The sequence below is a fragment of the Hippocampus comes genome, unplaced genomic scaffold (assembly GCF_001891065.2).
Source record: "Hippocampus comes isolate QL1 unplaced genomic scaffold, H_comes_QL1_v1.1 scaffold68, whole genome shotgun sequence".
Classification (NCBI taxonomy): domain Eukaryota; kingdom Metazoa; phylum Chordata; class Actinopteri; order Syngnathiformes; family Syngnathidae; genus Hippocampus; species Hippocampus comes.
Genome location: NW_017805625.1, coordinates 903,862 through 916,261, shown reverse-complemented (window position 1 = coordinate 916,261; position 12,400 = coordinate 903,862). Strand labels below are relative to the sequence as shown.

At 45.4% G+C, this 12,400-nt stretch overlaps 1 protein-coding gene and 1 long non-coding RNA gene across 2 annotated transcripts in view; one reads left to right on the top strand and one right to left on the bottom strand.

The window, feature by feature from the left end:
* Positions 1-10,709, bottom strand: part of ell2 (elongation factor for RNA polymerase II 2) — a 13,061-nt gene extending 2,352 nt beyond the window's left edge. The window contains exons 1-11 of the mRNA XM_019880905.1: positions 10,256-10,709; positions 7,938-7,985; positions 6,636-6,760; positions 6,380-6,543; positions 3,747-4,006; positions 3,444-3,568; positions 3,012-3,084; positions 2,234-2,918; positions 1,295-1,370; positions 936-1,107; positions 760-804 (exon numbers count right to left, since the gene is read on the bottom strand). Of these exons, the coding sequence (XP_019736464.1) occupies positions 760-804; positions 936-1,107; positions 1,295-1,370; positions 2,234-2,918; positions 3,012-3,084; positions 3,444-3,568; positions 3,747-4,006; positions 6,380-6,543; positions 6,636-6,760; positions 7,938-7,985; positions 10,256-10,429 (1,947 nt within the window). The 5' untranslated portion in view covers positions 10,430-10,709. The remainder of the gene's footprint in view (positions 1-759; positions 805-935; positions 1,108-1,294; positions 1,371-2,233; positions 2,919-3,011; positions 3,085-3,443; positions 3,569-3,746; positions 4,007-6,379; positions 6,544-6,635; positions 6,761-7,937; positions 7,986-10,255) is intronic.
* Positions 1-12,400, top strand: part of LOC109522381 (uncharacterized) — a 15,850-nt gene extending 3,450 nt beyond the window's left edge. The window contains exon 2 of the long non-coding RNA XR_002169559.1: positions 10,915-12,400. This is a non-coding gene — a long non-coding RNA (uncharacterized LOC109522381). The remainder of the gene's footprint in view (positions 1-10,914) is intronic.

Below are 12,400 nucleotides of genomic sequence, written 5' to 3'. Positions count from 1 at the left end.
CCACAACGAGTGCACGGATGAATGAGGACACCGCTCAAGAGATATTATCTCGTGGCCCAACGTTTTGGCAACTGCATTCTGGACCGAGCCTCCGTTACGGTTAAGGAGTCAGCAGGAGGCCTGATTTTGGACACATTTTGAAAGGTTCAGGTAAACGGTACTTGGCGTGGGTCACATACACAATGTATAGTGAAACTTGTATCCGTTTGCACATTAACTCGCTTGTCTTTGTCGGGTATTCAATGCAATATAGGTTGAACATGATTTGCGAATCATTCTGTTCTGTTCAGATTGATGGTGAACACAACGTTACAACTTCGTTGGAATCGCATTTGAATTTTCTGCTCCATTTTACATTAAAAAAACAGTCACAATCAAATGTACCTTTGAGCCTCGAATATAATTCATAAATGATTTTAAACCTCTTCTGCGGATCACCGTCTTACTGGTCAAGGATTTAATAACATTGATTTTTATGAGCTTAACTATATTGATTGAGCCAGACTCTCTTAGGTTGTTTCATAGCTTCACACCTTTCGCTACTCTATAAAGTTCCACCACTTTGGTTTTAAATCTTGTTTTTTTTTTTTTTAAAGACTTCTGTACCTTTCACAATGTTAAAAAAATGAGCAGAAAAAAAGGAGGCGTCGTTGAAGGGTGAAGTGCTTTGTTTTCAGTGGGCAACACCATTTGGGGGGGGTCACTGTTTGAGGAAAAACACTACAAGATTCCGAGAGGTGTCACACTGCGGATGCTTACTTGTTTCATCTTTTTGTACTCTTTCAAGACTTCTTCTTGCACCTTCTACAAAAACAAAATGAAACAACTCATGTGAGCCGGCTGCGTGCTTCTGCTTGTATCAACTTGCAGCATGTCGCAGAAATCAAATGAAAGACCTCCCAAAAAAATTAAACAATAAATAAGAAAAGGATGACCTGATACTCTTTGGTGCCCGGTGGCAGCTTGCGGCACTTCGAATCCAGCTGTGTGAAGCGGCGCGTGATCTTCTCCACGCGGGCGTGCAGCGAGCGGTACTCGTCGTACTCGGCATTGAAGTCGTCCTTGTAGCTCTGTCTCTGGTCCGTGGACACCAGTGCCGTGTATTTTCTAGAAAAGCCATCGTCATAGATTCCATGTTTTTGTCAGTGACAGGGGGGCCCAGGGTGTGATCTCTTTGCACTTTTGTTTTCAATTGTTTCATACTTCGAAGCTTCCGCCAGCTGCGCTCCCAACATGCAGACTGCTTTCATTTGAATGGGCCGTTTCGAAAGTGATGCTTGCCGGGGCAACTTACATTTCATAGTCAGGTGCCTCGATGGTGGATGAGAATACAGTAGATTGGCCCGGATTCTTCTCTTTTTCGGGGGAGTCTGAAAGGAAAGTATTTGATTTGACTATGCATTACTTTAGGCCTGATTTGTTGGCATTGAGAATCTGGTCCAACCCGTCCGTCCCTTGAATACGTTTGTCCACATACATGTGGCCAATGATCATACTTCACTAAATGATCTGCCGCCATAATGAAGTCCTATTAAAAAAAAAAAAAGAAAGCAACCAGACTAAAGCAACTAGAACTTTTTTTACCCGGTATGCATTTTCTTTTTCTGTGCAATTAAAAGCATTAGACTTGGGTGTTGGCTAACCATAAAAATGTTGAACTCTTCAAACCGAGGTGCTACTTTTTTCACACCGTCACGCTCACACCCGCATCTATAGCTCCGAAGTCATACCTGGGTTCACCTCAAGCTGCTTTCTTCCTTTGTGCCGATCTTTGCGTTTAGGTCTTAATTAAATTCTCTTGAGAGCTTTGGACTTTAGGAAGCGCCATTTTATGCGTGGGTCCCACTGATGTGAAACAGGGTTCATGTCAATCTATAAAGGACGCCCGAGTACGTACCAGTACACCAACTTTGGCTCTTTTTGTGTGTGTTGTTTTACTGCCACGGGCCTGGTTTGAAGTATCAAGTGTTAGCGTTAGATACTGACACAAAGACGGTGTTATTCTGCTATCATATTCTGAGACAGCACTGAGCCACGAGTCTGAATTCTGAACTTGAGTTTCCAGTTAATTATTAAATGCAATGTCGTATGAGAAGTTCAAATAAACGTGAGGCAGTGGAAAATGCACGGGGAAAAAGAGCTCACAGACGAACATCTGAGGTATGGAATGAAATCAAATATGCAATGGGGAGACATCAGACTTGTAGGAGGTCGTCGTCACAAACGAACACACCTTGATACGTGTGAGGATTCTTGTCCGGAGCTTCTCTTCTTTCGTCGTCAGCATTCTGCCTCTTTTTAGATTTCTGACTCTCCTTAGCCTGCTCGACCACACTCGGAGAACTGTTGCAACCCCTTTCTGTCCATTTCCCTTTGTCCCGCTGGCGATCCCTGTCTTTGTGCTTTTTGGACTTCTTCTTGAACTTCTTGTCGTCACTGGTGGGCAGGGGAGGGCTGCTGATCACAGTGGAGGTAACGGTGAGTGAGGTACAGGGCGGAGGGCTCGGCGAGGCGGCCGGCGCGGCCGCCGGGATCGGGGGCTGATGATAACGCTGCAGCGAGGCTCGATCGGATGACGAGGAACTCGGCGAAGGCTCCCTGCAGGAGGAACTCTGGTCCACGGGCAGGTCCTGGGTGCCGCAGCCCTCCGGCGTGCTGGGGGAGTTAGAGCTGGAGGCTGGGCTAGGCTGCTGGTGAGAGGGCGCCGGAGGGTGAGAGGGAATCGGGAGGTGGCTTGGGGGGCCCAAGATGATACCGGAGGGCAGAGAAGAGCATTTCGCGCCCGAGCTTTCGTCATCCTCGCGGCGCTCTGACGACGAGGAGGATAAAGATGTGGCCGGCCCGCGATTGCTGAGATGAGAGATGCGGGCTTTCTTTGGCGCCAAAGGATCTATAAAGTCACAATCCGGCTGGCGCTTCTGCAAAAAGGGGAAAACACACCGTATTTATGTTGAAGGATGGAGGCGTGTATGCTTGCGCTGTGCCAGAGTGTTTGTCAACAAAAAAGGTACCCGAGGAGATGAAGGTAAATTGTCTTTGGGAGAAGTGTTTGAGGAGGGCGCCTCCGAGGAAAGTCCTAGTTTGCTGTTGAAGAAGGAAAAAGGTGACGTGAGAGAAAATGTCTTGCCTGTACTATACAACAAAAAAAAAAAGGGGGGGGGAATTATAAGGGTTAGGTGATATGGCCTAGAACAATAAAGCAAATGACAGCAACATTATCCAAGCATTTAATCTCAAGCTGCTGAATTAAAGTTTTAGCAGAACAAAAAAAGTTTAAATTTGATGTTAACTTTGGTGTGGTTTGAAATCGCATGCGTTATGTGCTACACAGATGTAAGAGTATTGTTTCATATACTGTAGCGACTCCACCTCGCAGCCACAATTTAAATTGGCCCTAGTCGGCAAAGTGTAGCCTGCTTAGTCTAAACGTCACAAGAAATTACCGAGTCAGGATGCGCTCCACCTGAATCTTCTCATCTTCCGAGTAGCCAGGCCAGTCTCTCCGGACGTCGCGGAAAACAAAGTCCTTCAGTGAATACGTGTTGTCTTTGGGGTTAAGGTTTGCCACCTGTTGCGAAAAGACCAAGAAAGTTTCAAGTTGACTGCAGGACAATTTGCACAATGTTCAGAAACTGCACATATCCTGTCGGCGGACGCACATCTGCGCATGCAAATTGTGTTCGCCAATCTAAAAAGATATGAGCCAAAGGAGATCTTCAAAACCCCCCACGGACACTTGACTGCACCTGTTGCAGGGTGGTCCCCAAGGAGTTCCGGTCCTTCTGGTTGATGCCGTCCCGCTGCAAACGGGCCAGCACTTCCAGCTTCTTGTAGGACCTGAGCGCCAAAAGGTGAACGATGCGGTCCCGAAAAGACCGCTGGGAGACCGGGTTGTTGGAAAGGCACTTGCGGATCGTGTTGGCTGGGTTGATGGGTGTTGATCGCTTGCGCTCCGGGACGACCTCGGGGGTTGACAGCGCTGGTTTACGGACATGGACTTGCTTCCCTAGAGACAGAAAGAGTGCATTGTGAGCCACAGTAGAGGCACATTTGCGAGCTGCTCTCGATGCCACGACGATAGCGACGTATGGTGAAGGGTGATCTTACTCGGCTGTTGCTATTAACTTGTCGCCATCACTGTCGCTATAAAAGTTTGCAGTCAACGTCCATAACTTATTGAAACCAGCAAACGGTATCAACTTCTGTCAGGTCTAAGCCCCGGAATTAAGTAAGGATGGCGTCATCTTCTGTAAAACAGTGGCCATTGACTTTGGTAATTACGCTCCAATCAGAAACGGCGGTGAAAGGTCTCGCGGATGTTGCTGAGCCTGGTGCTTCGGCATTATGAAATTCTAAAGCTCTTCATGAGATTAAAAGGTTAGTGAGAGGAAACACTCTCCCTCCTTCCTGTGTGTCAAAAAGCGGGGACTAAGTGGTAAGATTCTGCTCATTGAAAAAGAAAAAAAAAAATTACCTTAAACTGTAGCCAGAAATTCAATAAGATGCTTAAAGCTCCATTTGTTACTTAACTGAATGCCAATTCCACAAACAAGCAGCTTCTAACAAGTTTTTTTTTAAACCGCCCCTTATGTCAGCGTTCGCTCACATTCCCCAGTTCCTATCTTGCCTTGTTCAAGCAAATCTATCCCCAGAGTCCTTTCAAACAAGTCGGAGGAGTTTTCAAGCTTGTTTAGCAGATTGTATGCGTTGCTCTTGAATTGTGTGAACCCAATGGGCTTTGGTCGTCCTTTACAGCCAATTGTCCGTTAAATTGAAATGCCCGTTTTTGTTAGTGGTGGTGATGTGTGTGTATGTGTGTGTGTCATTTTCAAGTGCTGCGAGCTTAGCGCACTTCCTTTTTCCACCTACGTAACGACAGGGTGCCATGGAGAAATGTATACGGTACCAAAATCAGGACAGTATAACGTGTTGGAGAGATGTGTACACAACCGTGCCCGAATAAACAGCCCCAGATAAGAATAGTGAGATAAGACGTGCCACTTTTGAGCTTGGTCCCTATAGCGACGCTAAGCTCATGTCCGTGCTTTCTCTTGCTTTTGATGGGAAACGTCGCCCTTGCCGACATAGCTTGCCATGCAGGCGCCATCTCTTATTCCAACCTTAGTCTGTCCATTCGGGTAAAAAGGACAGCACAATCCGAAAATATGTGTAGCGGTCTCCATCTGTTCATTGAGCCACAGCGCTGGGAAATAACAGTTTTAAGTTTTGGACTTCTTTGCTCTTCTTCCTCAACTCAAACCGCAAAGCAAACCAAAAAAAAAAATTTCATAAATATACATCCAGACACAAACACGCCCTAGCTTTCTATTCCACGGGTCTTGTGCATTTAAACGTGGTGTGCATTTGTTCCAGTCAAGTGTCGCACTCACTGCTTGTGTTCCCTCATCCTTGTTAATCATTAGTCATGTTATCCATCGTCATAAAATACAAAATAACACAGTCAAATAAAGGCAAAATCTAAATGTCAGCCTGCGTCGTAAAGCATATTGGCGGCGGCGGCTATAAATAATGAGGTCATCATCTTGATTGCTCGACTGCTGAAAGTTAAAGCGCCCAAGACTGCAATGTCTGGAATGCGCTGAGCAAAAACCGATGCCATTCTAGCACCTGCGCAGCCAGCCAAACTCCGTCGGCCTCTGTAGCATCTTCGAAAAGCCCCAGAAGACGCCGGCCCCCGTGTTTACCGGCAAGTCAATTTCAATTTTGGCTCAGGATTTTCCAAAACTATACATTCATAAATGATTAACTTTTTTGATGATGGTGTGCCTTTCCCCTGCCAAGGCGTACGTGCGAGTTCCACACAAGGGTTAGCGGTGAGACCCCCCCCCCCCAAAAAAATTTACATATGTCAAAAAAATTGCTTGTATGACTACAACGGGAAAGGTACGCTTAGCCTCCGAAATTATTGAAGCAAGATGTTTCGTTGTCCTACCTAGCTGAATGACTGCGGTTGATGAGAGCAACGTGCAATATTCATCTTTTATGAGGTCAAGTGAAAACATGCCTAGACATGTTTGTAAACAGGAAGGGAGCCATTAAATGCGGACCTGGCTGCTTGTAATGGCTACATGCTTAAAAACAAGCAGCATTTGGCAAGTGTCAGTGAAACACCAACGGCTTCAGTACCAACTGTTAAATCTCGGAAAGACCGAGACGGCGGAATAGCTTAGTCGACGTCAAGGGCTTCGAATTGAGTCAGGCGCGTCCGCATTAACCTCTTCAGCCCCTGAAAAGGGGGTGGAGAGCAGATGACGGGCTACGGAGTCAATCTGACATCTGTAAATATAAGATCTACAGAGACCAGAGAAGGGTTGTTTTTTTTTCGGCAGCGTGTTCAAGAGTTTTGGAAGGGCCTTGCCTCTGTACTGGCCCCCGGGTTTGATGACTTTGGTCCCACGTTCGCGCGTGTCCTCCACAGCCTGGGTCATGCGCTCCCGGGTCACCTGGTAGGAGTCATTCGTCGCGCATATTGTGACCTTGTCCTGCACCGTCGCCAATAACGCCAGCTGAGAGGCTCCTGAGCTGGAGAGACAAGGAGGCACGCGTGGAAACGGTGAACAAAGCGTCTGGCAAAGTGTCGGAGGACGGGAAGAAGAGGGGAGTTCCGCCATTACCTTGAAACATATTGATGGATGCAATCAAAGCTTCCTTGAGGGTTGTCTTTGCCGACGTTAGACAGGTAGAAATCAAAATTGTGGGAGGCATCAGAGGAAGAATTTGTCCGGGGTATTTTAATGCGCTGAAAGAATCCACATGAGGGGGGGGAGGGGGGGAAACATGTACAATTTATTTTACAAGGTCCAACATGAACTGGAGTTTGGTTTGTATATAAGACTAATTAAAAACAAAATCCGCTATGTTTACTTGGGACTTGAAAAAAAAAGGGGGAGTGAACGGTTGGCTTGGTGAATCCAAATGGTCCAAGAGTTTGAGAGTGCCCAGACACTGGGCCAATTGTGAAGCACGCTTGCAGCCCCGGCCCGCACTCACACTGCGTCCAAGCACATTTGCATGCGTCGTGGTTTTGTGATACACCCTGGCATTGTCGGAACTTTCTCAGAAGGCACTTAATAGCTGGGCGGAGGATTGATCAGATAGCCCCTGGGCGTAAACGAGGCGTGAGCTTCACCTGTTCCAGGGATGTGTACCATGCGACAAATGCTTTGCAATTTCAGCCAGCCAATCGGTTCACAGATGATTTCATTTGCTTGTCGCGTGTTTTGGGCCAACTGTTGCATTTCAGCCAGCCAATCGGTTCACAGATGATTTCATTTGCTTGTAGCGTGTTTTGGGCCAACTGTTGCTTTTTCAAGGAAAAAGTGAGTTTTTTTTGAAAACTGGCGTTTTTTTTTTTTTTTTTTTAAATAAGGATTTCTCACACTATGAGTTTTGTGAAGCTCCATATCAGGATGTGAAAACTGGCAGGTGGGTGGTTTAGTGACAAAAGGGAAAACTGAACACCAGGATCATCTTAGTTTTTTTTAACATTTTTTTACATTATGGAAAATGCATTTATTGATCTCTGAAAGTTTTCAAATGAAGGGACTATCAATCTAGGGAAAACTGAACACCAGGATCATCTTAGTTTTTTATTTTTTTACATTATGGAAAATGATCTCTGAAAGTGTTCAAATAAAGGGACTATCAATCCCTGAATCAATGCCTTATGTAATTTTGGGGTATTTGTCCCACGTCACGGTCTCTTATAAACGCGTTGTATAAATACTCCATGAATAAGCACGGCCATGTTTAGTTACCGACTACTTATAGCATAGATTAGTGCTAAAACAGAAGCGGGTAAGCAGATGATTAACTTGACTAAGCGAGACTATGAATACATGAATATGTGCTCTCGCTGGTACCACATAGCATTTCCAAATGAAAAGAAAATATTCTGAACAATGATATATTCTTACCCCTTGGAGTCCCTTGAATTGTATTGTCGGCTGCAAAGAGGATACATCCTGCAAAAATTAAAGGGGGGCGAGGGGGAGGGGGGGTGCAGGTTAATGCCGTGCAACATCTCACAACTGTAAAATGTAGTTGGAAGAGCCTTTCGAGTCAGGTCAGTGGGGGGAGACAACCCCAAATTCAGGAGAAGCAGCGGCAAATTTGACTGACGCGGAGGAACCCGAAACATCTTGAGGCAGCAGCAGCAGCAGAGCCTTCGGGGCCCGTCGCACCAAGAAGACCATGCAACTAAGCCCAACAGCAACAAAACGTATTTCTCGATACTCTGCATTTTAGAAAAATAAACCAACTCCAAAATAAGGCGTGATGCTCCATCTTCTCAAAGCAAAGAGCTGAACATATTTGCCAGAAGCTATTTCGGAAAAGCTTGTCGTTTTATATAGGTTTTAATGTGTAATTGGGCCGCTGTCCACGGCCACAAATATGCGGAGGCTTCGCTGCCGCATTACAGAGTAGGTTAGGACAGAGAGCCATTGGGACTCCCGGCTCGCTCACCGCTGGAGCAAAGACTTCTAAAACGGTTACGTCAACCGATTTCAGGGGGAACCTGCATTTCAATCTACAAAAGCATCTCTAGATGACTTGCCCTCTCCGACATGGAGATAAGCAAAGATACGTGTATCCCTTCCATGGGACAGAAGGATCCATTTCGTGGTTGTTTAACTTCTACTCCCCGAGCCACTGACTGACTCCCTCCCCCACTATTACGCACACCAACCAGTTCTGATCACATTTCAGATCACCACAGAAAAACAAAGATAGCCAGCCTCCGCGGCATTGGTTCAGCTGTAACACATGTTGCCCAGAGGGCAAGAAACAAAACGCAGGCAGGTTTGGTTGCTCAGTCAGCAAGCACACGGTGTGCACACAGACATCACCACATCCAATTAGGTCGGGAGCAGTACCCACTACGCACAAAGAATTCCTTCAACCGAGCAATGACCCCGTTTCGTCACATTTAAAGGGCCGGGATGTTGCATTGTTTCCTCTCCAAAATTTGACCACGGGAGCAAAATCCCGATTGTGTCTCATGTGTGACCTACATCGGTGCCAAAAAGATCACTGAACACTACACTCAGCTTGGGTCCATCGGTCCTGACAGGCTCTGTCAGTGTTATATAACAGTTTTGTTGTTGCCAAAGTTGAGTTCAGGTATCTACAACTCGGTGAGGCAACACCGTGAGTGTATGGTTCAAGATTAGTTAAATATATCTACACTTGGGCAGTGACCTAAGTTTAACCCAATAGTACACTGAGTTTTACTCAAATAGCACACCAAGTTAACAGATTCTTTCTTCCGTCAAGAGCCGTGGCAAGAGTAAGTTCGCAATTTTGTTAAAATGTAATTTAACATAAATATACCCTTATTGTTAACTAAATGTTGAATGAGACAGATGATGATATACAGATAAGATAACATGGCGACTTCTCTTCTCCTGACTTGCAAAAGAATTTCAATGACTCAGCAAACACAGTAAATTCAAGTATTAGCAAATTCAAGTATTTTCCAAGTAAACCCCCCGGGGCACTTGCTCATACATGATCATCATTCTTGCCTACAAAAAAAAAAGTGGCACTTTTAGGAGCCACGAGCAGCCTGGCGGTCCATCTTGTTCTGCAACGTCGATCATTTGAAACTTAAAATACATATCTTAATTTTTGCTTAAAACGTTCCTCGACGTTGTCAAAAGTTGAGCGAGCAGTAATTTATAGTATGGCTGACTTCATCGGCTCTTTACACTGATTAAGTCAAATAAATTAACGCTGGTAAACAAGTTTTTCTTTTCGAGCTGTGTTTGTTTTAACGCGTTGTGGCGACGCCCTGGCGTTAATGACTTTCGAAGTTTTTCAAAGCTTGTCAAATCACATTTGTTTATTTATGAAAATAGTAAGGAAAGAAAATGGACTGCTCGGCTCGATGGTGGTCTGTCCAGCGCAGCACTAAAGCCTTCACGAACAGACCGCTAACGAAAGCTTTTCCGAGTGTCCCACTTTGCCACTGATTTTCTTGCTTAAACGACGTTTGTCAGTTCCTAAAACTCAATCGCCACAAACGTGCAAAGCCGGATCCATCGTTCCCCGTTGATCAATCGCACGACCCCGGACTAAAACGATCGACGTTTGAGCGTTTCTTTACGCTGCCAACAAACCGAGCTAACCGAATAGCTTTAGCAGTGCGTGGCAGTTGGGCTTCCCAGCAAAGTGTCAAGCCGGTGGTCAATTGAGTGTCATTTCCAATTCCAAAAGAAGACACTTCACTCACCTTGCAATTTTGATAACTCTCAATCGCCCTCAGTGCCGTCTCGGTCAATTTGACGTGCAGGACGGTAACTCTGCCTGTGCTGTGTTGGCCACAATTTAATCCGTACCTCCCATCCTCGGAGAGCGCCGCCATGTTTAGCAAGCCTCCACCATCGTCCCTCTGAGGCGAGAGCATTTAGCACACCGGCTCCCCTCTCAGCCCTTAGCGGCCCGGGGAGGGACTACAAGCGCTGTTCCCCGGCTGCCTCCTCGCGATTGGTTGCTACTTATTCGCTTCTGCTTGCCGACCTGGCCTGAATTTGCCCCCGTTTCTGCATTAGCGCTTGTGCTTTTTCGAATTCTGTGCGGTACGTGAGCACCGGCTGAACAAAAAAACAACCCCTTACTCACTGCGGTACCAGTGTTTCGAGCTCTTTCAAATCGATTTAAATGTAAAACAAGTACGCGCATATCCAATTGCAGTGTAAACACTTACTCCCGAACATTGCTAAACTTGCCCCTCTGCCTGCCGTGATGTACTGACATGATAGAACTGATGATAGTTTTCTGGGCTGCTTCAGGAGAGGCTCTACACTCAGTAGGCCAGACTCTGCTATTAATTGTTTTAATTCGATGCATTGTCGAAACAATCAGAATAACTTTATTGTCATTTTACCACAGAATGCCACGAAATGGAACAGACACAACCAGAAAAAGAGACACTGACCATACAGAACGAGTCTGCTGGGTGGCCTTTTAAAGCACCGTTTTCACAGACGAAAAGAAAAAAGGTAAGTGAAGGGGGGAAGGGTAAAAAACAACTCCTAACTTAGCTTTTGTAAGGGGAGCACAGTATGGACTTGAAGGGTTAAAAAAAAAAACAACAAAGAGGCACACATTAATACACAACACACCAACAAGCACATGTGGAGGTGTGGTGGGCAAGTGTTGGGGGGAACATTTCAGCCCAATCAACCAGAATGAATGAATTCACGAAAGACCCCAGTTTGGGGAAAAATGCACCGCATTGGATTTTTATTTTCCACTATTTAGCAAGTCAAGCATTAGTGCATTTGATGTGATATTTGTACACCCATTACGCTTAACAGATGATGCGATATGATGATGTACTTCCCTTTAGTGACACGAGTCATAATATGAGGTATGCACAATGGGCACCAACCCCCTCCCAGGCAGTGAGTTGCATCTTCACTATCTGCTCGTAGCAGCCCCCCAATGCAAGAGATTAGGGCGGCGTGTTTTGGTGTGTCACAGCCTCAGGCTGGGTGTGGAAAGACCTCTGTGAATCCGACAGATTAACATGGATCTTCACCCCACCCAACCCCGGGACAAGTCACAAGCACATGTGTATTTCCATCACTTAAAGGGATTTGACTTGCATTGACTGAAGACTTCTAGAACACAATCACATTCCCTGTCATATTCGAGCATTTGGGGACTTGCTCTGTTTTCAAAACCCGTGTTGTTGAACAAGTTGATATTGGCAACATGTGTCATGATGTGTGTTAAAAAGAAAAACACGCACACTCATGAGTTAATAAAGCCAGTTGAAACACTGGGTAATGGGCACAAATCTCAAGTCGTTTTATCTACATTGGCAGAGCCATCAAACATTTTTTTTAATACATGCTAATACAGAATACCGTGTGTTTAATTCCAGGCGTCTTCCTGTTTGTATCACAGGTTACCTGATGTACAAACAATTAAACGTGTCTCATTGATTTGAGAATGTTTTTATTGACAGGATACCCAACGGTGTCCTCCAATAGAAGCTTTGACTCACTCTTTGTTCAAGTGCAGACAATATTTTGTTTGTTTATGTGGAGGACGGCGTGAGTCACTTGTGTTCATCAAATGTAGTTGGCCGTATTTCTCTCCAGTGCCACGTATCTCCGAATGATATTGTTCAGATGTGCAAAGTTAGCCCTTGCTTAGGAAAATGAGATTTGTCAATTTTGCTAGTCAAATAGAAGTAGGAAGGCCACTCCTGAAATTCTTGCCAAGTTCTTCTTTTAAAACATGCAACAGTGCAAGTTCTCAGCTGTGCTGTAAAATGAGTAATTGTATACAGGAATGCGAATGATGGTTGTTGCGTCAGGCTAACAGTCAACTTTTGTCATGCTTACCGTCTGAAGTTAAAAAAAAA